Raw genomic sequence first — 25,241 nt, forward strand, 5'->3', positions numbered from 1 at the left:
TAAAAAAGGTCTGGGAGTATAGCCAGGAGGTAGAAAAGCCCCTGGCTTCCACCCCAGTACCACACACACACACACACACACACACACACACACACACACACACCTGTATCTATGTGGATTAGACATGTAAGTAGAGAAACCACGTACTGTGAAAGTGATTTGTGAGAACTGCACTCTTCCTTTTTCTCCTACCTCTGCTCTGTGTCAGGGCAGCAAAGAACATCTAGCTGGACACTGTAGAAATACTTAGATAATAAGGCTAAAATGAAAAGAAGTCTGTTTTGAGTATACTTTATTGTTTGTGTTATACTTTGCTGATTGTGTTTTTGTTTTTATGGTGTTAAGGGTCAAACCCATGGCCTTTTGCATATAAGACAAGCACTCTACCACTGAGCTACATCTCCAACTTACACTGATATTTTTATTTATGTATGTATGTATTTATTTATGTGTGTATATATGTATTTATTTATTTATTTTGAGGTATTAGGATGGAACCCAGGGGCATTCTACCTCTGAGTGACACCCCACCCCTAATTTTTTTATTCTTTATTTTTGAAACAGGGTCTCATTGAGTTGCAAGGGGCCTCACTAAGTAGCTGAAGCTCTTGTGAACCATGACCCTCCGGTCTCCATCTCTTGAATGCTAGGATTACAAGCGTGTACAACCATGCCAGGCAGGCACTGATACTTTTTTTTTTGGTGGTACTGGGGATGGAACCCTTCTACCTCTGGGCTACACTCCCAGACCTGTTTTATATTTTTATTTGGAAACAGGGTCTCTTAAGACAGCGAGGTTGGCTTCGAACCTGCGTGATCCTCCTGTGTGCGCCTCCCAAGCATAGGGATTACAAGCATGTGCCACCACTGATACTTTTAAAAGTCAATCTTGAGCCGGGTGTGGTGGCGCACGCTTGTAATCCCAACTCTTGGGAGGTGGAGACAGGAGGATCTCACGGGTTTGAAGCTAGCCTCGAATACTTAGTGAGGCTTTCAGCAACTAAGTGAGACCCTGTTTCCAAATAAAGTATAAAATTGGTCTGGGAGTATAGCCCAGAGGTAGAAAAGCCGCTGAGTTCCACCCCCAGAACCACAATAAATAAATAAACAAGTAATAAATAAAACACTTAAAAATTTTAAAAAGTCAATCTTGAGTATATTGATGCTGGTATGCCCAGTATTGATCAGCAAAATGGCTTTAAGGACACAATCTCAGTGCTCCTTTCTATCTTACTATTTATCTCTCTCTCTCTTTTTTTGGTACTAGGGATTGAACTCAGGGAATTATGCTTATATGCTACACCCCAGCCCAATTTATTTTTTTGTTGAAACAAGATCTCACTGAATTGCCAAGTTTGGCTTCAAAACCGTGATTTTCCTGTCTCTGCCTCTCAAGTACTGGGGTTACAGGCACATGTCACCATGCCTAGCTTAGTGCTCCTTTCTCTTAACTACCAGGCACTTTACTTTTCTTTTTATTTTGGTGGTTTATTTGTGTGTGTGTGTGTGTGTGTGGTACTGGGAGTAGAACTCAGAGGCTTTTTCTACCTCTAGGCTATGCTCCCAGAACTATTTTATACTTTATTTGGAAACAGGGTCTCACTAAGTTGCTGAGAACCTCACTAAGTAGCTGAGGCTGGCTTTGAACCTGTGTGATCCTCCTCAGCCTACCAAGTGCTGGGATTAACAAGCGTGCACCACCATGCCCGGCCTAACTACCAGGCACTTAAAAAAAAAATTCCAGTAATTGCTGTTCTCAAAATTAGAGTTACCAGGGCCTGTTGAAGACCTTGAGGCTAGCCATATTTTTTTTTTTAGTTAGGAAGAAGAGAAAGATGGAAAACGAACCCTGTATTTGGAACCAGATGGCCTGGATTTGAATCTTTGCATAGAGATAGAGGGTCTGGATAAACCAAGATTTGAATCTCTTAGACACAGAGATGAAGGATCTGGATATTGAATTTCTGAGCCTTAATTTTTCCTTATGCATGTCTTTTTGACTTGTGTTGGTAATTACATGAGCCAACACATGTGGAAAGACTGGTTGCAGGACTGTACCCAGGACTTAGAAAATGCATGGTAAACTTGAGTTGCCTTTCTTATTAAATGATTTAGGCTAGTGCTGCCTAACCTTTAGCTTGGATAACAGTCACCAGAATAGCTTGCTTAAAACAGTTACTAATTCTGGAGGCCTGGGGTAGAGGTCATAGTATTTGCTGACAGGCCCCCAGAGGATGTGATGCTGGCTGTCACTGGACCACACCTGAGCAGCACTGATTTAGTCAGGTATATGTACAGAAGCTTAGGCATGGACTGTTTCAGAAGATGAAGAGCCACCGATTCCTATAGATGGGGTTGCAGAAAGGGCACTCACACCTTTCACAAGTGGCTCCTAGATCTCTGTACTCCTGTAATGTGGAAGAAATGTAGGCTATTCTGTGTGGGTCATTTGCTTTTGGGGGGAATAATTTGGCATGAAATTAATTAATGGATTAAAAACAATTCTAGCTTGTCCTTTTTAAAGTACCAAATAACCTGATTCCATCAGTTTACATTTCTTCAAAATTTTGGATTCTGCCTGTCTAGGAGAGCCTGATGGCTTTGTTTTCCCCACAGCAGCAGACAGAGTGGCAGCGGTACTTACGCCAGAGCTTGGAGGTAGTGGCCAAAGTAATGGAGCTCCTTCCCACACACGCCTTCTCAACGCTGGTAACTCACTGCCTGGAGGGGACCAAGAGTCTAATTGCTTCCCAGCTGTTTTTTTACTCATCCGTCTGTCTGTTCTTTTTTTCTCTCCTCCTCCTCTCAACCCTGTTATTTGGTTTTTGTTTTGTTTTGTTTCATTTTATTTTGTTTACAGAGAAGAATAATTCTAATAGCTGACCATCATATTTAACAAATGTTAACATTTTCACAAACTATTTAAAGTCAACTTTTGGAAGCCCTGTTAAGTCTTAGATATAATACAAATTTCACTAATATCATAATACCTTCATCAGTAGCTTGAAGGTGACCAGGGCTCACAGAGGGGATGTTAATTTTAAGTTATGTTGCTCAAAAACATATCCCACTATTATGCATAATTATAATGCACCCATAAAAAAAAGTTGCAGTACTGAAAGGCTAGTTATATGTAGAGCTCTCTCTGGGTTAATTACTAGCACTTTGCCTGTGTTTATGTATTGGAATCTTTAGTCATAAGAATTGATTTTATTCACTGAGTAGTGCTTATTATTTAAAGAGAGATGATTAGACCTATTTCTTCTTCAAACAGAATAACTTATTAGTCAGCTCTTGCACATACCAACCCAGCTATCTCATGTTTACTATGGAAAGTGCCATTTTACTTTGACTCCCACCCCCTTAGGCACATAAAGGGGCAATATAAGTCTTATTTTTATCTTAGAGGTGAGTGTAGCAGTTTTAGAAAGAAAGATCCAGCTGTGGTTATGAAGTCCTGTCTACTAAATAAGCAAGGGAAATTGACTTTCAAATAACGTCACCCATGTTTTTACTTTATCATGCCCCTTAAGAGGGCATACCTGAGATTTTCCTCAAGGGAAGAGGTTCCGTTGGGCTCAGAGGGAAAGATGGCCCTGCTTTAGAGCTCTAGAAGATACAGATCATTTTGAAGGCTTGGCATTCTCCAGTAGGACATAAGAGTTACATGCCAGCATCTTTTACTTTACTTAAAAGACAAAACACCTGATGTTTTCTTTTTTACTCTCTTTTAATTGGTGGTTTAAATAATAGAATTGGTGGTTTCAACCACAGGGGGATGTTCTGAGGGGACCCATCTCTTCTTAGCTACCTGGAAATGTTCCCATAGAAAAGTCTTTGATTCTGCCATCTCCCCATAGGTACTTCATGTTTTAATGTTAAAATGCTGTTAAAACTTCATCTGATTAAAAAAATTTTTTCTTTGTTTTCAGTTCCCAGTTCTTCAGGACAATTTAGAAGTGTATTTGGGATTACAGCAGTTTATAGTTACTTCAGGGTCAGGTAAACTTTTTATTTTCTAAAGTAACCAATTTTCTTTTTTTCTTTGGTACTGTGGATTGAACTCAGGGGCATTCTACCTCTGAGCTATACCCCATCCCTATTTTTTATTCTTTATTTTGAAACAGGGTCTCACTAAGTTGTGGAGGGCCTCACTAGCAGAGGCTGCTGGGAACATATGATCCTGGGATCTCAGCCTTCCAAGTACTGGGATTACAAGTGTGCACCACCACACCTGGCTTAACCAAATATTTAAAAAACCGGACTGCTAATTTTTGTTACCTTTGCTATCATAACATGATTTCTCTACCACAGCTTCTCTTTTTCATCTCTCTCCACCTCTAAACAGAAGAATTTCGTAAAATTCAAGATACAAAGAAGCTGTGGGGAGGTAAAAGGTGAGGTTGTGGCATTGTATTCCAAAGAAGCGTTTGGAAAAGAAGCTAATTTGTAGCAAATATGTAGGGCTTACTAAAAATACCAATTACTTCCTGTGCTTTGCAAACAGCAAATATTTTGGACAGAAAATGGCTTTGGGCTTCTCTGCGATGTGCTCCTTCTCTGGTTTGTAGCTTCAGAATGACAGCGGCCCTAGAGCAGACAGGGTCTTGGTGGACCCTGAGAGCACCCCCCCCCCCCCCATCTCCCTGAAGCGCTGCAGGAAGTTAGATGGGAAGGCTCTTGGTTGCCACCTACAGGCCTTACCTGCTTGGGGTGTAGGGTCAGCATTTTTTCTTATTTGGCTGGTGGTAATAGTAAGAGCCTTTGTAGAGCACTAATTATATGCCAGGCTCTGTGTTATTTACTGTCATTCTCTCAACTGTCCTGGGGATGTAGGTGCTGCTATTATTTGCCACCCCTATTTTAGAGAAGAGGACACATGTTTAGAGAGGTTAATTTACGTAAAGTCACATAGCTGATTAATGCTAGATCTAAGGTAGTATAATGGGGAGTGGTAAAAATTTGCTGCAACTGACACGATTTTTGCCTGTGAAGACACCAGGAAATTAAAGCCTCACGTGTCCTCCCTGCCCTGCCGTCTCCTCTACCCATCTCACACCGCTTTCCTTCATGACATTTCCTTAAAGATTTCCCTGGCCCTGGCCAGGCCTGCAGCCCCTCTGTCCTGTCGCTGCTATTTAGTGACACCAGTTTGCCCCGAGTGCAGCCATCTCCTAGGCAAGCGTGTTGTTCATGGCAGAGCCTCCATGACAGGCTCTTTCTGAGGCTGCCCTTCTCGGTGGCCCGTGACAGCCTGTTTCCATGACTCTGTTGGCTTCTAAATAATCCGTTGGGCCCCAGGAGGTTGATGGGACTTGGCAGCCCCCGGGCTGGGCCCGGCTTTGTAGACAGGGTAAGAACAGCTCGTACAGAACTTTAAAAAGCCTCTTTTAAAAACAAACATGCCTGTAAAACAGACTGTCAACTAGTGACAATCATTTGACTTTGTACAAATGCTACAGATGTTTCCAGAGTCCACTCTTGGAAATAATTGTGCCCAGGTGGTCTCTCAGTACCATTGTTCAAATGGAAACATACTCTAGACTCTGAAGACATATTCTTGATGGATTAAAAAATATATCAAGTATGCCCCCCTCCTGTTGACTTTTTAAGTTTCCTATTCAATATCACATTTGACTATTTTATGCTAAGCCTGTCTTTAGGTGGACATTTGCAGTGCGTGTTAAATCCTTTTTCTGAGATAACTGATAAGTTAGAGCTTCCCATTCTAGAAGGATAACCTAATTTATTTTCCCCTAAATCAAGTATCACACTTGTCCTTGTGGAAGCCCATTTACTGGCAATTTCACAGAACACTTGGCTCTTCCAGATCATTTATAAATCTCATCCTTGGCGCTGACTCCGTGCATACTGTAGTGGCAAACCTCTCAAGCTAGAGAAGAACTTATTTCCCATTTTAAAATGAGTTTTCTTATCCATGACAAAGCATTCCCTCATGCCTTGGTGGCTTAAAAGCCAAGTGTCCAATGCAGAGGCTATTAAAACATTGCATTTGTGGAGTACAGCTTGTTCCCTGGTTCCCATGGCCATTTGCCCCCTCAGTCTCCTTGCTATATTGGTAAGCCTTATTATCTCTCAGCAGAAACCATGCTATCTTTTCCCTGGATAGGTTATGTCCCCCTCTTTTTAGCCCAGTCATGAATTCTTGAGTCTCCTCTGGAACCTGTGTAGGTGGGAGTCATCCACAGTTCTTCCCCTCTTCTGGTGCTATTGTTCTGTATTACAACTTCTTGTCTGTTGTGGCCAGTGGTGAAGCCTTTAGGGTTGTTGCCCAGCTGAGAAGCTCCTCCTCCTTGTTCATCAGAGGACTCACATCCAGAAGCTGCTCTATGCTTACTGTTTTGTGCTTCCATATACTCAGTGACGACTGATTTGGAGTGCGTCCTGCCTGCAGACAGAACAAGAAAGAGACACCTGCAGTCCTGGTTAATGTGAATCTTCCACAGCACATATGTGTTAGGTTGAACTTTATGGACCCAGTTTGTTCAGTCAGAAGTGGTTCCATATTAGCAATTTTTTGTGGTTTTAGCTGATAGTGTAACAGGGTGTCGTGGTACATGCCTGTGATCCTAGTACTTGGGAGGCTAAGACAGGAAGATCACAGGGGAGACCCTGTTTCAGTATTCAAAAATGAAAAGGGCTAGGAGTGGAGCTTGGAGTTAGAATACCCCTGGCTCAATCCCCAGTACCAAAACCAAAACAAAGCACAACAAAAACAAAACCTACTGTAAAACACACACACACACACACACCCCACTTCTGAGCTCTTCACTAGATAAATTAGGGCAAATTTAGAGGGGATTGAGCAAGGTAGAAAGAACTCTTAAAAGCCGGGAAATGGAAAATGGATGGAACCCAGGGCTGTATGCAAGCCAAGCAGAGATTTGGTAAAATGTCACACATCATGTGTCAATAGGCTTTGACGTGAGGGGTGGGACCAGGGATAATAAGGAGAAATGGTAGGGAGATATATTTCCCCTGTGTTTTTTAGTGAGTTATCCAAAGGTGGAAGCTTCTCTCAAGAGACACTGAGCTCCCTAGCAGTCAGGTGAGGTGTCTGGGAGGAGCTCGAAGGGCTAGGTGGTACCGGGGAAGAGCTGGGCGAGGCGAGAGGGGAGTTCTTGGGCAGGCCACCTTTCAGCTACCCATTAACTGCTGAGAACCTGACTCAAGTGGAGACTAGATTTAGGGTGGGGTATTGGTATGATTTTTAAAAGAAATAAAGAATATTTCCTTTATATGCTTAAGTAGTTAAGAACCTAATTCTTAGCTATCCCTGCTGGTACCTCGTTTGGAATATTGAGCACAACGAAGAAGTTGAGATCCAGCGTGGTTAGGGCAGAGCTGGTTGCAGCCAAAGATGCCAGGTGTGTGCAGGGAGAGTGAGAGCTCCTGAAGCTGAGTCCATAGCTGTCCCGCGTCGCTCTGTGCACCCAGGTTGCCCTCAGCTCCTTCAGGTCCATCCTCAGTTCCAATGTCTTTTCATAAGGGGTTATTTTCTGCAGAGCCCAGTTTGGTTGAAAGGAGCAGCAGGTTTTAGAAGTTCACCCTGGGGGTCAGTTTTGTAATGAAAATCCTGAACATCCTATGGACACTGAGGTGGTGTGTCATTGTGAAACTTTTAACTGGACAATTGGGAATTCTCCTTCTGTGGCCCAGGAGGACAGGTTTCCTCTGTTCTGTGGTCTCTTCTGCCTGGGGAGGAGTGGCCCTCCTCTTGTTTTGGCTGGAGAAGCTGGTCTACTCTTCCTGAGCTGCCTCCCCTGTAGCCTCCCCAGGCAGGACCCTGATCCTGCACCAAGGCACTGCTGTTCCTGTGGAGTGGAGAAGGGAGGAGGGGGACAGGTTAAAGCTGACCTTAGTCACTGACTTTCCCTTTGCGTGTCCCTTCTTTCATTCTCTTGCTCCTTGGGATGTGACCCTCTGTGGCAACATCCTGACCAAAGGGCCCCCTTCGGAGGCCTCCTTGGGTGGCAGTCACAGGCACTGTTGGTAGTCTTCTCACTTGGAGGTTGGTATAGGATCCAAGGCATCACATACCAGGCCTGTTGCCTCCCCCAGCGCTTTCCCCTAGGTGTTACTCCCACTGGTTCCCTCTCTAGAGGTGAAGCCTACCTCAACTCACCTTTAAATACTAAAAGTGAGTATGCCCAGGGGTAGCTAGCAGGAGGAAATCAAGCCCCCAAGACTCCGCGTCTGGCTCTGCTTTGACATCTGTTCTTTTGTATCAAAACCTCTCAGACAGCCAGGCGTGGTGGCGCATGCTTTTAATCCCAGTGCTTGGGAGGCTGAGACAGGAGGATCGCAAAGGTTCGAAGCCAGCCTCAGCTACTTAGTGAGGCTCTCAGCAACTTAGTGAGACCCTGTTTCCAAATAAAGTATTTAAAAAAATAGGTCTGGGAGTGTATCCGGGAGGTAGAAAGCCTCTGGGTTCCACCCCCAGTACCACCAAAAAAAAAAAAAAAAAAACCTCACGGACATTTGTGGCCACTTACTTTGTACCAGGTACTATGCTGGCTGGGAATAGCCCTTTTTCACAAGGGGTTTCATAGTCAGAAGATGTACCTGCTGGGACACCAGGGAGGAGGGGTTGGTGTGATAGATGGTAAAGGCCTGAGGTGGCTGAGGGAGGCAGACTTGCAGGCTAGTTAGGGGTGGTGGGCTGACAGAGCCAGGGCCTGGGGCCTCCTGTGTGAGTGAGCAGCTCATCAGATGTGGAGGCCTCCCACCAGCTCAAGTGCTCTTACCCTCTTCTGCTTTTGTGGACATGTATGAGGAGGAGAACCAAAGGGCAAAGGAAACCACTGAATTAAGGATATTGTGTTCTTTGTCTTAGCATCCTCTTTGCTAGGTTGAGGATATGTTGAAAAAATTAGAAACTCTGAGGCCTTAGAAAGTCACTAGTTTTTTGTTATTCATAATAATTGCAAAATTGAGCAATGCTTTATAGTTTATTATAGAGTTTTAAAATACATTCTAACTTAGACCTTAAAATAGTGAATTAATGCGCCGGGCATAGTGGCGCAAGCTTGTAAGCCCTGCGCATGGGAGGCGGAGACAGGAGGATCGCGCAGGTTCGAAGCCAGCCTTGCTGACTTAGGAGACCCTGTTTCCAAATAAAAAGTATAAAATAGGTCTGGGAGTGTAGCCCGGAGGTAGAAGGGTTTCCAGGAACCCCTGTCCCACCACAAAAGAAAAAGTTAATGAATAGTAGCATTTTCCTCTGTTTTAAGGATAAAGAGACAAACTTGGAAGGGCTCAGTGAGGCTCAGAGCTGGAACGTGGCAGGGAATCATCCTAGCTCTTCATTCTACACCGCGCCACCTCACAGCCTTCTGGGGTGGGCTGTGGGAGGCACCCATTCTTTTAGTAGGGGAGAATCTTACCAGCTCGGGGTGTATTCTGAGTCAGGTTCCTGCTCAAGGCAGCAGTTTTGGAGACACAGACCTAGAGCAGAACACCAGCTCTGCCCTAACTCTGGGCCTCCTGGGTGCACGACCTTCGTGAAGTTGGTGGTATCTGTACCTTACCAGGAACAGGAGGAGTCGGATCAGGTGCTGTCTGGGTGACACAGCCCGGCAGGCAGTGCCTCCCCCAGGCCCTGGAGCATCTTGTGGAGCACCGCCAGTGGGACACCTGGAGCCCTAAGTGGGCGCTGTGCCAGTCCCTGCTGGCTCTGGAGATTGCTTCTGTTTGTGCAGCTCGTCTTGACAAAGTGTCTATAGAAACTAAAGTGTGTTCTTCCTGTGAAAAACCGAGCTGTTGTGTTCCAGGGCACAGGCTGAACATCACCGCGGAGAACGACTGCCGGCGGCTGCACTGCTCCCTGAGAGACTTGAGCTCCCTGCTGCAGGCCGTGGGCCGCTTAGCTGAGTACTTTATCGGGGATGTGTTTGCTGCCAGGTTCAGTGATGCCCTCACGGTCGTGGAGAGGTAGGCTGGCCGTTCCACTGTGGAGCCATTTCTTCAGCTCAGTTTCACCTGCTTGCTTGCGGGAGGGGATGTGTAATGCCACGTCGCTCCCCCTCTGGTGCCTGCTCTGCCATGTACAAACCAGTATGGTGCAAGTTACTGTTAATATCTCTGAACCTCAGGCTGCTCCTCTGTAAAACGGAGTGGAAATAGTTTCTTGTAGTTGCATGTGAGAAGTAAAGGTAAGGCACTTGGTGCAGCACCTAGCATATAACAAAGCAATGAACAAACTTAGCTCCTATTTCATTGGTGCTCTTATATAATGCAGAGACAGCATTTGACTGAGAAGAAACCAGGAGCGGTCAGTCTTCATGTCTTTCCTCCTCAGATAAAGTGTCATTAACAAGGCCCTACAGAGCTGGGCATGGTGGTGCACATTTGTAATCCCAGTAGTTGGGAGATGAGAAAAGAGGATTGAAGATAAGGAGAGGGGCGGGGAGGGGAGGAGAGGAGAAAGGCCCTGTTTCAAAATAAAAAAGGGCTGGAGGTATAGCTGTAAGGTCATGAGAGAGAGAGATGGAGGGAGGGGAGAGGAGAATAGGAGATGAGGAGGGGAGAGGAGAGGAGAGGGAGCCCTATGGGTAAGGGGAAAGTAACCATTATCCAAGTAAGCAGTCAGATACCAGAAAAGTGTGGACCTTTTGTGGTCTGTCCAGTTCCAGCAGTATCCACCCTTTTACTACCACACTCCTTTAATTGCTTCTTGTTGGGACCCTGACTAATGGCGCTGTCAACTCAGCTGCATTTCATTCTGCCCTGCCTTCCCTTATGTCTCTGTACATTAAAAAGTAGAAGTAGTGAGCAGTAGGAGATTAGATTATTTCACGGCAACTGGTGAACCCATTAGATCAGAACGAGGTGAATGTGGATCAGAAGCCCAGGTGCCCAATGCATGTTTCGGCACAATATCTGCGTCATTGCTAAGAAAGAGGGAAAACAGGGCCCCGGGGACTTAGATACGTACATATCAGGTTTCTCTCTGTTACTTCTTTATTTACTTCTTTATTTTTTGCAGTACTGGGGATGGAACCCAGGGGCGTTCTACCTCTGAGCTATACTCCCAGCCCAATTTTTTATTCTTTATTTTGAAACAGGGCCTCACTAAGTAGTTGAGGCTGTCTGCGAACCTCAATCCTCCTATCTCAGTCCCCCAAATGCTGGGATTACAAGTGTGCACCACCACACACCTGGCTTACTGTTACTTCTTAACTTAAAAGCAGAGATAACTTAAGAATTTTAAATCCCTTAAAAGCCAGACTAATATTCATAATACAGTTATCTTACCTCATTCTGCACTTAGGCCTTTTTACTCACCGTTCTGCTGGTGAGTAAATTGTGGTTCAGAGAGGGTAAGTACCTTGCTTAGTTCACACATTTCATGAGGGGGAACCTATTATATTTTTTTCTTGATCAAGTCCAGATGTTGAGCTCTTTCCACCTTATAGCATTTCTACTTCAAAAATCTTTTTCTTCATTCTGTGCTAGGCCTATTTGTACTGATGTTTAACAAGACTAAGACATGTCTTTCTATTTGAAACCCATAAATAAGATATCCATTATTTGAATTTACTCTGTTAAGCAATACAGATGTGGCCATCAGTCCTCTTAACTTTGTACTGAGGTGATATGTCAGACATCCAAGGCATCGTTTTACAAGTCCTTTTATAGGCCTTTTTGCACTGCTTAGGTTTGCAAACTTAGAAATGCTTGCTATTTTGTCTTCATTTAGAATAGCGTGTGAGAGAAGGCTCTTCTTGTGGCTACATGGTCTTACTAAGCAGTGTGATTAGTAGTGCTTTTACTTATGGGTTACGTAAAACCATGAACCTAATGTTAAAACTGCTAAATGCAGATATATTAAAATTCACCTTTAAAGTGCATTTTTAGAGTGAAACAGGGCTTAAAGACTAGCTGCACTTTGTTACACTGTTTACTTATAGTTACTATTCTGATTCCTAGTTATTACCAGCACTCCTAGGGCTTCACATTGACAACCTGGCTCTTGACTTTCACCTTCTGGACTCACCAGAAGTGCCCCTTTCTAACAGTGCTCCAACTCCTAACAATTTGTGGTTTTCTCCTGCTTTCTCCAGGTCAGAGAGGAGCATTCTCCAGAGCATGAACCTTGTGCTTAAGTCCAGGGCACCTTTTATTTATTTCTTTTATTTATTTATTTATTTATATTATTTATTTATTTTGGTGGTACTGGTGTTCCTGGAAACCCTTCTACCTCTGGGCTACACTCCCAGACCTATTTTATGGTTTTATTTGGAGACAGGGTCTCTGAAGCCAGCGCTTCGAACCTGTGCGATCCTCCTGTCTTCGCCCCCCAAGCGCGGGGATTACAAGCGTGCGCTCCTACGCCTGGCCCAGGGCACTTTTTAGAGACACTGATTTCCAGACCTTTTTATACCTGCAGAGTCTGTGGGGGACAGGTGGCTTTCATTTGTAGTGGAGTCTCCAATTGATTGGTGTGCTCCCAATCAGAAAGAAAGTGCCTTTCCTCTCTCGGGTGAGAAGCATTTCCCATTTCTTAATGGAGCTGGCCACTGGTTACTCTGTTAATACTCATTTGTAAGTGAGCCCTTGAACAACTACTGGGCTCACCTTCCAAAAGAATTGTACTTGGACTTTAATATTCCTCACTTTTCTCTAGAAACATTTGCTCCTTCCTCCCATCTCTCTCCTCCAGTGTTTTATAATAAACATTTCCAAATAATTGTACTGAGAATACCCACTATCTAGATTGTACAATGGAAATTTTGCTATATTTTCTTTATTATATATAAATCTATATGAAACATGTTTTAGAAGTGATTTTAAAGGGCTAGGAGTGTAGCTCAGTGGTAGAGTGCTTGCCTAGTATGCACAAGGCCCTGAGTCCCATCCCCAGCACCACACAGGGGAGAAAAGTTTTGTTTTGTTTTTTTTAAAATGTACTAGAGATTGAACCCAGGGGCCTTATACCTCTGAACTACATCCCCAGTCCTATCTTTTGTTCTATATTTTGAAACAGGGTCTCACTAACTTGCAGAGGGCTTCACTAAGTAGCTGAGGCTGGCTGTGAACCTGTGATCCTCCTGTCTCAGCCTCCCAATACTGGTTTCATAAGCGTGCACCACCACGCCTGGCTGGGAGAAAAGATTTTAAGAAAAGCTAAGTTGGTTTCAACATGATGAATTTTACATACTGTCAAACCTATTTAAATAAAGTATCAAAAGATCAGGTCTTTTTGAAAAATTCTTTTTATTATCATATAAAATAATATGTTTATAAAATATATTCATTGTAGATAATTTGGAAATATAGAAAAAGTGCAAGGGAACAATCATCTGTAATCTCTGCACTCCTCCCAGCCCTAACACAATGCCAGTAGCACATTCTGATGAGAATTCTTCTACACTTCTGTTTTCAGATACACATTCTAAAAACAAGTTAGGATATATTCTGCTTCTGTGCTCTGTGTGTGTGTGTGTGTGTGTGTGTGTGTGTGTGTGTGTGTGTGAGAGAGAGAGAGAGAGAGAGAGAGATAACCATTTCATGTTTCAAATATCATATTTACTAAATATTCTACCAAGCATGGTTTTTATTAAATATATTTTGTATTAACATCCTTTGGGTTGGATATATATGTTGTGTTTAAAGTTTTTGACAGGGTAAACTTTCTTTGTGTGTGGTACTGGGGATTGAACCCAGGGGTGTCTACCTCTGAGCTACACCTCCAGCCGTATTTTATTTTTTATTTTGAAAAAGGGTCTAAGTTGCAGGTTGCCTCACTAAGTTGCTGAGGCTGGTCAAAAACCTGCAATCCTCTTGTCTCAGCCTCCCAAATATTGGCATTAAATCATGTGCCACCATGCCTAGCTAATGTAAACTTTCTGATAATGTAAATAACCCTTGAGTAAAATCTTCTTGCACACTTCAGATTATTTTATTGGGATAAAATTGAAGGTCTGTTGTTGGTTCTTTTGGGTATATAAAGAAAAGTGTTCTTGTGATTTTCTTTGTTGCTATCTTGTCCATTTTGTCCATTTTAGTGTTTAAGGTGAATCCTCTTTCTTACCTCCTCCTTTGCTAACAGGTTGGTCAAAGTCACTCTGTACGGATCTCAGATCAAACTGTACAACATTGAAACTGCTGTGCCATCCGTTTTGAAGCCTGACCTCATTGATGTGTAAGTGTAGAGTTTGGTGTTTGTGCCTTCTCAGAAAACACCACGTTTCCTATTTCCAAATTATTTTACAGAGAAAAAGAACAGAGGGGGCTGCTAGAAATAGGGGAAAACTCTTAAACTTTGAACCCTAAAAGAAAGAACTGTCAGAGTTAAGGGTGAGGGGTGCCAGGTCTATAGAGCAGGTGTTGCAGTGGGAAAGAAGAGTGCAAGCTGAGACGAAGTCAGGCAGTTGAGGAGGTGGCAGGCACTCTGTGTGGTAGGAGAGGAGGCAGGAAGGTACATCTGGACTGATGTGGAGACACCTTAAATACCACGAATCTTATCCTATATGGAGTCCATTCACTAAAACTAGGTGTGTGAAAGATACAACAATTTTAAAACTCACAAGAGGCTCGGCACTAGATTAGGGGTGAGTTGGAGTGGGGTGGGTCAGCAAGCAGTAGGAATCAGCTGGACATCCTTCAACTCCGTTCTGACACCACCTGGAGTGACATGAGCCCCTACAGCTCAGTCCCAAGACAGTCTCCTCTCATTGCCCTTTTCAACGTCAGTCACAAGTTCCAGATTATTTTCCTGTGCTTCTGACCAGCTAGCTATGGGGTAGGCTTCCCCCATCCTTCTTCTCTGGTTTGAAGATTTGCCTAGAATGGGTCATGGAACTCATGGAAAAACTTTGGTTCGTGGTTTATTATGAAGCACACCAATGAACACCAGATGAGGAAATGGATAGGGCAGGACGGGGGATGTGGCTGTCCCCCAGGATCCTCCCTGTGCTTGGCTATCCAGAAGCTCACTGTGCCCACCCAGGCCTTTTTGTGTCTTAGGAGGTATGGTGCCACCTTCCTTCCCTCTCCCATTCCCAGGGGTTAGGAAGTGAGGCTGAAAGCACATGTTGGTTTCCTTGCCACTCATCCTGGCTCTCTAGGGTCTTTCCCAAAGTGACCTCATGCCGGGCGTGGTGATGCATGCTAATCCCCACGCTTGGGAGGCGGAGACAGGAGCATCGTGCTGGTTCGGAGCCAGCGAGACCGTTTCCAAATTAAAAAAATATTTTAAAAAATAGGTCTGGGAGTGTAGCCCGGGCGTATAAGAGCTTCCAGGAACCCCAGTACCACCAAAAGTGACCTCATTAGCATATGCTCTATGCTCTGTGTTTAAAAGGGCCTTATAAATAGCTGAAGACTGTCTTTCACTGCTCTAAAGCTATTGGAGTGACTAAGGACAAAAGGTCAAACATTTTAGGACAACAGATACCCTTATTGCTCTAATCGCTTAGGATATTACAAGTACCATGGGAGTGTGGGACCAGAACTGTGGACAAGACCAAATACATATATCATAATATCATGGAAAAGTACAGAAGAATACTTCAGGAACACATCCCGTCAAAGATTCGAATCTTCTGAGGCTTAGTTATTTACACACTAAAAGCCTCAGGTTATGTTGAAGTAAGACATCCAGGGGCTTCACTTTGAGAAACTATAAACATGGGAAGCCATTAGGAGAGTAGCTTATGTAAGGGATAGAAGGGTGTGAACTGGAGGTTGGGCTTTATTCCAGAGTCCAGAAGCACAGAAGATTTGCTCTAGGCTATATCAGGTAAACTATGGCTTGCACCAAATCTAGCCAGGACCTGCTTTTGTAAATAAAGTTTCAAAGACAGTAATTTAGTGTAAAGATCTTAATTGCCTTTATTTTCAATTTTGGAATTAGGTGACACTTAATTCCACAAAATACAGTAAGTGTTCTAGTGACCTGGGCAGGGAAGATTGGCTTTATAGACAGAAAAGGATTGAAGAAAGCAGAAACCAAAAAAAGGGGAATTGGTCATTCAAAATAACTTTCCTTCTAAAACTGGGGCAAGGAAACAGAACAATAGAAAAATAACTGTTTGGTTAACACCAGGTTATTTCAGGTTACCTTTGTGTGTGTGTAAGGATTAAGGCAGAGGGAACTTTTATTATCATGCCATTTGAAACTGGCTTATTTCAAAAATTTGACTGTTATCTCACTAATCCTGAATTCCAGGACTTTCAGGTAAGCAGCTTAGTTTCAGTTGGTGATGTGGAACTCCATTGTGGTTTTTAGCCTGGTCTGTTGGGGCATAGTAGAGGAGCTTAGTCCAAAGCAACGACCTCCTGTGATTTTTGTTTAACTGGGTTTTATTTGAACAGCCAGGTCCATGCATTTACATATCATCTATGGCTGTTTTTACACTAGAGAAACAACTGTGTGTGCCCTACAAAACCTAAAATATGTACACCATGGTTTTTACAGAGAAAGTCGGCTGATTCCTGTTCTAGAGCAGTCTAAAGTTGCAAATTAATTAAAAGTTGGAAACAATCTTATTTACTTAAGTTTTAAATAAAAAACAATGATTCCCTTCCTCTTTGAGACTTTGATAAAGCTGCACTATGTTTCCTGAGATAGCAGTTTGCTCATGAATGTGAACTGGCACACAGACTGAGATTCTTAGGTTCCAGAGACTGACTTGGATGCCCTTCCTCCTTCATTTGGATACCTAGGATTTAAGGGTAAAATGATCCGTGGATTCTGAGTATACAATGCAAAATAACTGCTCACTATGAATTTGAAACTCTCACTGTCTACAAATTTTTTTATTTTAGTGTACTTGTGCTTTTTATTTAGCTTCTTACTTTGAAAAAGTTCAAACCCATAGAATCTAGAAAAAACAATAGAATAAATGCCCTCATATCCTTAGCCTGGAGCTATCAATTATAAACAGTTTGCCACCTTTATTTTTGTTTCTTAGGTTTTCTCTTTGCACACACATTTTTTTTGCCGAGCGATTTGATAATAAATTGCAGATAATATGTTATTTCACCTGTAAGTCCTTTAGCATGTGTTCCTGAGGAATAAGGTCATTCTCCTACATAACTTAATACCATTGTCAACTTAAATTTATCTTCTATAATCAATCCCCCCGGTTATGCATGTGTATGTATATTTGTATGAGAAATTTTTGGAGATCCAGGCCTTATTTATTTATTTTTTTAAAGAATCTGAACTTGGCTAATTTCCACTGTATTAGGTTTAGGTTAAACATTTTTAGCAAGACTACTACATATGTGGTGGCATGGCTTTCCTCTTGCATCACATCACAGGGCACTTAATATAAATTTACCCTGTAATTGTTGAAGCTATGTTTGATTTTGAAGTGGTTTCTCTATATATCTTTTTTTTTTTGGGGGGGGGGTCGGTACTAGGGATTGAACTCAGGCATCCCACCTCTGAGCTATACCCCCAGCCCTGTTTTTTAATTCTTTATTTTAAAACAGGGTCTCACTAAGTTGCAGAGAGTCTCACTAAGTAGCTGGGGCTGGCCATTAACCTTCAATCCTGTTTCAGTCTCCCAAGTACTGGAATTACACGTGTTTGCCACCACACCTGACTTTTATCTATATCTTAACTGTCCAATGAAAGGTCCTAGAAGCACTGCCACTCCATTGGCAGTGTTACTGCTCATACCTAGTGGCCACGTGCACTTGATGAGTGTTTTAGTTTTTAGTACTGTGTGAGCAGGTGAATGATTTCTATGCTGTTGGATACCCTGGGGACACCCAGTGCGGGGGATGGAGTTCCTCTGTCCTATAGAGACAGGTTTCATGCTCACACATGCTCATCTCACCCAGCTCGCACCTTTGCTTTTCCAGGCACGCTCAGTCCCTGGCAGCGCTCCAGGCCTACTCCCACTGGTTGGCACAGTACTGCAGTGAAGCCCATCGGCAGAACTCGCAGCAGTTTGTGACGCTCGTCTCCACCACCATGGATGCTGTCACACCTCTGATCAGTACCAAGGTCTTGAAACAGTGAAGGCTGCACCTTTCATCTAACTCTATCTGTTCTATGTCCATGTACTTGCTTATTATAGAATCAAAATAATACATAAGCCAGGCATGGTGGCACATACCTGTACTTGAGAGGCTAAGACAGCAGGATTGAAAGTTCAGGGACAGACTCAGTAACCTAGTGAGACCCTATTTCAAAACAAAAAATTTAAGAAAAGAGCTGGAGGTGTAGTTTAGAGGTAGAATGTCCCTGTCTCTAGTACCATAAAAAAACAAACAAGAAAACCCCATAAAGTCAGACAGAAGAGTGCTTACTGCTTTGTTACAATTGTGTGTTATTTTACCTTCTTTGTTAATGGTAGTCCCAGGCAAATATAACTTTGTTTCATTCTTAGTCCCACATGAATACATGCCCATTGTTAAAAAGTGAAATGTTGCCTGTGTGGTGGTGCACGCTTGTAATCCCAGTACTTGGGAGGCTGAGACCGGAAAATAGCAGGTTTGTGGCCAGCCTCAGCTATTTAGTGGGGCCCTCTACAACTTAGTGAGACCCTGTTTTAAAAATAAAGAATAAGCCGGGCGTGGTGGCGCACACTTGTAATCCCCGCGCTTGGGAGGCAGAGACAGGAGGATTGCACAGGTTCGAAGCCAGCCGCGCGCGCTGGCTTAGGAGACCCTGTTTCCAAATAAAAATGTAAAAATAGGTCTGGGAGTGTAGCCCGGAGGTAGAAGGGCTTCCAGGAACCCCCAGTACCACCAAAAAAAAAAAAAAAAAAAAAAGAATAAAAAATAGGGCTGGGGGTAGAGCTCAGAGGTAGAATGCTCCTGGGTTCAATCCCCAGTACTGCCAAAAAAAAAAAAAAAAGTAAAATATTGCTCAAATTCACAGATTGAAAGTTTCGCTATTCTTTTTCTGTGTGTGTATGTGGCACTGGGGATTGAACCCAGAGGCATTCTACCTCCAAGCTACACCCCCAGCCCTGTTTTGTTTTTATTTTGAAAAACAGGATCTTGCTAGGTCGATGAGAGTCTCACGACTTGCTGAGACTGTCCACGAACCTGTGATCCTCCTGCCTCAGCTTTCCCAGTACCGGCTCTTCAGGTGTGTGCCACCACACCTAGCTTGTGTTATTCTTTCCCTTCCTGTGAAATACTCTCCCCCCAGGGTAAGCGCTGTCAGCAGTTGGTTGTATATTCTTACTGAAATTTTTCTTTTCTTTTCTTTTCTTTTCTTTTTTTTTTACACAGAAGCGAAAGTTTCTGGATAGCTAGAGCCGTAGCTGCTTTTACCTAACAGTGCGCCTTGGTTACTTTTACATATGTGGGTGACCTTGGATGTATTATGGTTATGATTTTCTTATTGATGTAAGCAAACACCCTTTATGGTCCATTTTTCTACACATGTTAGTAAGCTTAAGAATGGATTCTGAGAAGTGGAATTAGTCAAAGGTTATACCCCTGTAAATTTGACAGATTCTACTAAGTTGTCCTTCAAAAAGACTGCCACTTTATGTTACTAGACCATATAGATGCTTGTTTTTCTTAAATTTTTTTTGTAGTTTCACTTGTTCAAAACATTTTGTACCACTTTTAGTAATATATTATTTAATAAGAATAATGTATTGTTTTCCATAGACGATTTGTTTATGTTGTGTTTATAATTGTAATTTGTAAAAGAGCTATACCCTCAGAAGTATGGTCTGTAATTTACCTAAGCTGTTGCTGGACTTTTAGGTTGTCTCCATTTAAAAATATATATCATTCTGAAATCCATGCGTTCATGAATGTAGCTTTATCCTTTCAGGTAATTTTGTGAAGATTGTAGTATTAAAGATTATGAATTTGTGTGGTTCTAGGAAATCATAGTGATATTCTTTTGTAAATAATTCCACGTGCCCTGACTCAGGTGAGCTGTTGTCACCAGTCTTGACAGCAGTAGGTCCTGTCTTAAGTTTTCTTGGGGCTGGGGTTGTAGCTGAGCAGTAGAGCTCATGCTTAACATGTACAAGATCTGAGGTTCAGTTCTTTACATCCCTCTAGGCTTTTCTCTTTTGCTAATTTGGAAGTAACAATGGTACTTGAACCAATTTTTTTTTTTTTTTTTTTTTTTTTTTTTGTGGTACTGGGGGTGGAACCCAGGGCTTTCCTACCTCCGGGCTACACTCACAGACCTACTTTATACTTTATTTGGAAACAGGGTCTCACTAAGTTGCTGAGAGCCTCATGAAGGCTGGCTTCAAACCTGTGTGATCCTCCCAAGCACTGGGATTACAAGCATGCGCCACCACGCCCGGCTTGAACCAATGTTTTGATAGCACCTTGATGATGGTGAAAAAAGAAGGAGAGCTGAGTGTGGTTGATTGAGATTTCAGTTCAGGTGGGGCCAGAGAGAGTGACACGTAGGACCCCACTTTGCTTGATGGAGAAGACCTGGATGGCACACCAAGGAGTGTACTATGTGACATCATGGCTCATAGGGAGCCACTGTAGACTGTTGGGCTAAGAAGTGACTGAAGAAGGAATTCGAAGAACTAGTACTGGCTTGAAGGCAGGAGCTATGGATGTGACAAAGAAGCCAAGAACCTTGCTGCTGGCATCATAGGAAAAGTTCTGGAGATAGAGCCCGAAGGGAAATAGTTTGGAAGCTAAGAACCAAGTTTAGCCATAGCAAGGTTTTCCTGATACCAGCCACACAGGGATGCAGTGAGCCAGCATGTCTTCTTCTGTTTCCCAGGTCCAAGACAAGTTGCTGCTATCTGCGTGCCATTTACTGGTCTCACTAGCCACCACCGTGCGGCCTGTATTTCTGATCAGCATCCCTGCAGTGCAGAAGGTATTTAACAGGATCACTGATGCCTCTGCCCAGCGCCTTGTCGATAAGGTAAGACCCCAGGATCCCCAGAGCTGGGTGGCTCAGATCAGAGGAAGCTGAGGAGTCTGGCTGTGTTTTTGTACTTGGAGTTTATAGGCTGTGCCAGCATAGGTGACTTTCCACGTGTGGCAGTTACACAGCCTCAGTGGACCTTGTGCTGCCCTTTCTAATAATGGTCAGAGTGTTGATTCAGACTGGAAAAGCTCTGCTCAACATGCAGAGGTTTTGTTGCTTTGAAAATTGCTAATTTGGCTAGTGTTTTTTTTTTTTTTTTTTTTTTTTGGCGGGTCTAAGGATGGAACCCAGGGGCATTCGACCTCCGAGCTACACCCCCTACCCTATTTTTTAATTCTTTAATTTGAAACAGGGTCTCACTAAGTAGCTGAGGCTGTCTGCAAACCGCAATCCTCTGGTATCAGCCTCCTGAATGCTGGAATTACAAGCATGTGCCACCACGCCCGGTTCTTAATTTTTTAAAAGAATCCTTTTTATGTTCTTTTTGGTTCAACCCAAAAACTGGTTTGTGTTGTAGGTTGTTGGTATGGGACAAGAAGCTCCAGGCAAGTATATTTTCTAAGGAGCTCACTGGAATCTCAGGCTAGACGCTTAAAAGAAGCAAAAAGCTTATAATCCCAGTACTTGAGAAGTTGAGACAGGAGGATCATAGGTTCGAGGACAGCCTCAGCAAATAGTGAGACTCACATCAACCTAGTTAGACCCTGTTTCAAAATAAAAATAAAATAGGGCTGGAAGTGTAGCTCAGAGGTAGAATGTCCCTCAGTTCAATTCCCAGTACCACAAAAATAAAAAAAATAAAAAAAGAAGAAGAAGAAGGAGAAGGAGGAGAAGTAGTAGAGGCAGCAGCAAAACAAAAAGGGGATAGGACCCAAGGGGGTGGACACAGGCTGTTCAGAGCACCTGGCTGTGGATGATAAGAGTCTCTTCACACCCCTGTTCTACGCAGCTTCTCAGAGGCTGTCAGAAGGCAGCAGCCGGGGGCCACCTCAGATTTAGTGTCCCCCAGTGAGATTCCTTTTTCTGATGCTTTGGTACCAGATTAGAGGGGAAGTGTGAGTTCCAGGAAGGATTGATTCTTGAAACCAGCCGGGGGTGTGCCAGACTCAGACCTGGAGTTATTGCTGCACTTCTTTCTCCTCCTGGATTACCTTGGAGATGCGCCATAGGCCCCATCTACCTCATAACCAAGGTTGATGAGAGTCTCACTACTTGCTGAGGCTGTCCTTGAACCTGTTTTCCTCCTATCTCATCCTCCCAAGTACAGGGACTACAAGGAGCCTAGGGACCTGTGCTCCAAGTGTGCAGGGGCTCTGGAGTCTGTCAGGCATGGCCACCTGCTTTGAGTTGCTCTTTGACCTCTCCATGGATGCTGATGGGGTCTTTCCTAGGCTCAGGTGTTGGTGTGCCGAGCACTCTCGAACATCCTGCTGCTTCCGTGGCCAAACCTTCCTGAGAATGAGCAGCAGTGGCCTGTGCGCTCCATCAGCCATGCCAGCCTCATCTCTGCACTGTCCCAGGACTACCGCAACCTGAAACCCAGTGCTGTTGCCCCACAGAGAAAGCTGCCGCTGGATGACTGTAAGTGACCCCCGGACAGAGGTAGCCCAGAAGATGGGCAGGGCAGGCTTTCCCTTTCCTTTGTGGCAGATAAGATTTGCACATGAGGCTTATCGAGGGAGATTCATTTGTTTGTTGTCACAGGGCTACTAAGTTAGGCTTTGGAGGTAAAATCCTGCTTCTCTATGGAGTTCAGTTCACATGCCAGCCAAACTTATTTCCTGGATACAGGCTACTCGTTCTGTCAAGTAAAATGTAAAAATAATTGGAGACCTAAGGAAAATATTCATGGAAAGCACTATTGATGATGCTTTCGATCAATAAAATAAACCCTTTGGTGATTACTGATTCATTTCAGATACTTGTATAAGCAAACAAAGCAGTTCCTCTCTACACTGGGAAAAGGAATTTAAGAACTGTCTGGGGGTTGGTTGAAACTTTTTTTCCAAATACGAATATTTTAGAAGTTTTGGAAGAGTTTGGAATCCTCATAAATGGCATTTAAAGTTTGGTTATTTAAATTAAAAAGGAAGGGAAAAATTAAGACAAGTCTAGTTAAAAAATATAAATTATCAGATTTCTCTTTTATTTTTATTTTGAAATGGTCTTACTAGGTTGTGGAGGGCCTCATTAAATTGCTGAGGCTGGCCTTGAACCCGTGATTCTCCTGTCTCAGCCTCCAAGTACTGGCATTCTTTTTTAAAACATTATTTTTACATTTATGTATTTATTTATTTATTTATTTATTTATTTATTTATTTATTTATTTATTGCAGTACTGGGGATGGAACCCAGGAGCATTCTACCTCTGAGCTACACCCCACCCCTATTTTTAATTCCTTATTTTGAAACAAGGTCTCACTGAGTTGCAAAGGGCCTCACTAAGTAGCTGAGGCTGTCTGTGAACTGTGATCCTCCTGTCTTAGCCTCCCGAATGCTGGGATTACAAGCGTGCACCACCACACCTGGCAAAATATCATTCTTATAATGGGAAAAATAACATATGTTCTTTGTACAAAAATATTAAAATAGGATAGTATAATGGAAAGGAAACAAATCTCACCCATTTTAATATTTATGAAGTAGCCATTTTAAATCATACTTTGTTATGGTCTTCCTTTTTCTACTTCTAAATGCATTTGTTAGCTGGCATGTTGAGGGTATACTGTGTACTAGGCTCTTGCCTTAGTTTTATTTTTGGTGCTGGGAATTGAAGGGGACCAAATCTAGAGGCATAGTACCTCTGATCTCATCCTTTTAAATTTATTTTTATTTATTGCTTTCTTTTGGGAGGATGTGGGGGCTTGAACTAAGTTTCTAGGGCTGGCCTTAAAACCTGGGATCTTTCTATCTCAGCCTCCCATGTACTGGGATTACAGGTATGCATCACCACAGCCTACTTATTTTTATTTTGAAACATGATCTTGCTAAGTTGCCGAGGGTCTCACTGTCACTGAGGCCAGCCTTGGGCCTGCAGTCCTGTCTCAGCCTCCCAAGTACTGGGATTACAGGTGTGAGCCATCACTCCTGGCTTGCCTTAGTTCATAGTCATTGTTAATTTGCCGAGGGTCTCACTGTCACTGAGGCTAGCCTTGAGCCTGCAGCTGTTCCAGCCTCCCAAGTACTGGGATTACAGATGTGCACCACCACTCCTGGCTTGCCTTAGTGAGTTCATGGTCACTGTTAAGTTTCCGGCATTTCCAGAGTCAGTCTTCCAAGTTCTCAGTGTTCTTCAGAAATGTGTTTACTTTTCACATTAGTTTTATGAGTTAGGTACTGTCAATTATCCATTTGTCTGTAAGAAAACTAAGGTACGGGAATATCAAGTAACTTGCCCAGAGGCGTACATACAACTTATTATGGAGTATTTATTGATTGGTTGTGGTGTTGGGGATTGGACCTTGGGCCATTCTACCTCTGAGCTATACCCCCAGCCCTGTTAGGCTGATGAGAGCTTACATACTTGTTGAGGTTGTCTTTGATCTTACAACCCTCCTATCTCAGCCTCCTAATACTGGAATTATAGGCGTGCACCTTCACACCTGGCTTGAAATCATATAAGTTTTGTTTTTGTTTTTTGCTTTACTGGGGATGGAACCCAGGGGCATTCTACCTCCGGGCTACACCCCAGACCTATTTTTTATTCTTTGTTTTGAGACAGGGTCTAAGTTGCGGAGGGTCTAAGTAGCTGGGGCTGGCATGAATCCTCCTGTCTCAGTCTCCCAAGTACTGGGATTACAAGTGTGTGCTACCACACCCAGCTTCATATTTTATAGGACTTAGCAGTCTTATTTTCTTACTTTATCTTACATAGCAATTGTCTCAGTCAGCACAGGGTAGGTTATGCTCTGTGGTAACAAAATAATCTCAGCATTTCAGTGGCTGAATGCGAGGGAAAAAATTATGTCTTGCTCATCTGTATGTCTAGCCTGGCTCACAAGAACATGGAGGTCATGTAAGGACCCAGGCTTATGAGCTGCACTCAGTGTGTACTCACACTGGGAAGGGCCATGGTTGAAATGTGGAGTAGTTCTTAGAACTTTTGCCTGGAAGTGACATGTATCACTTTCACTCACACTCCGTTGATCCAGCAAGCTAAGTTGCTGAGGGCCTCACTGTCACTGAGGCCAGCCTTGAACCTGTAGTCCCGTTTCAGCCTCTCAAGTATTGGGATTACAGGTGTGCACCATCACTCCTGTAAGCATGTGTACTTGTACCACACCAGGAACCCACACTCAGGGCAGGCCTTTGACCAACAGCACACAGAGCACTTGCTGGTGTGAGCACCTCTCTTCACTTTCCACATCTCTGACTGGCC

The 25,241-nt window shown here is 43.3% G+C and overlaps 1 protein-coding gene across 2 annotated transcripts in view; it reads left to right on the top strand.

The window, feature by feature from the left end:
• The window catches only part of XPO6 (exportin 6), a gene marked incomplete at both ends in the record, with an annotated part of 88,088 nt that overhangs the window by 51,898 nt on the left and 10,949 nt on the right, over positions 1 to 25,241 (top strand). The window contains 7 exons of one of the 2 annotated variants that reach the window (XM_080703251.1): positions 2,620 to 2,709; positions 3,933 to 4,002; positions 9,795 to 9,954; positions 14,075 to 14,167; positions 17,842 to 17,986; positions 20,711 to 20,857; positions 22,255 to 22,444. In XM_080703251.1, coding sequence (XP_080559377.1) covers positions 2,620 to 2,709; positions 3,933 to 4,002; positions 9,795 to 9,954; positions 14,075 to 14,167; positions 17,842 to 17,986; positions 20,711 to 20,857; positions 22,255 to 22,444 — 895 coding nt within the window. Of the gene's footprint in view, positions 1 to 2,616; positions 2,710 to 3,932; positions 4,003 to 9,794; positions 9,955 to 14,074; positions 14,168 to 17,841; positions 17,987 to 20,710; positions 20,858 to 22,254; positions 22,445 to 25,241 lie in introns of both variants that reach the window. The other variant, XM_080703250.1, reaches the window with a different exon arrangement.

This window comes from Muscardinus avellanarius (assembly GCF_963383645.1).
Source record: "Muscardinus avellanarius genome assembly, chromosome: 10".
Classification (NCBI taxonomy): domain Eukaryota; kingdom Metazoa; phylum Chordata; class Mammalia; order Rodentia; family Gliridae; genus Muscardinus; species Muscardinus avellanarius.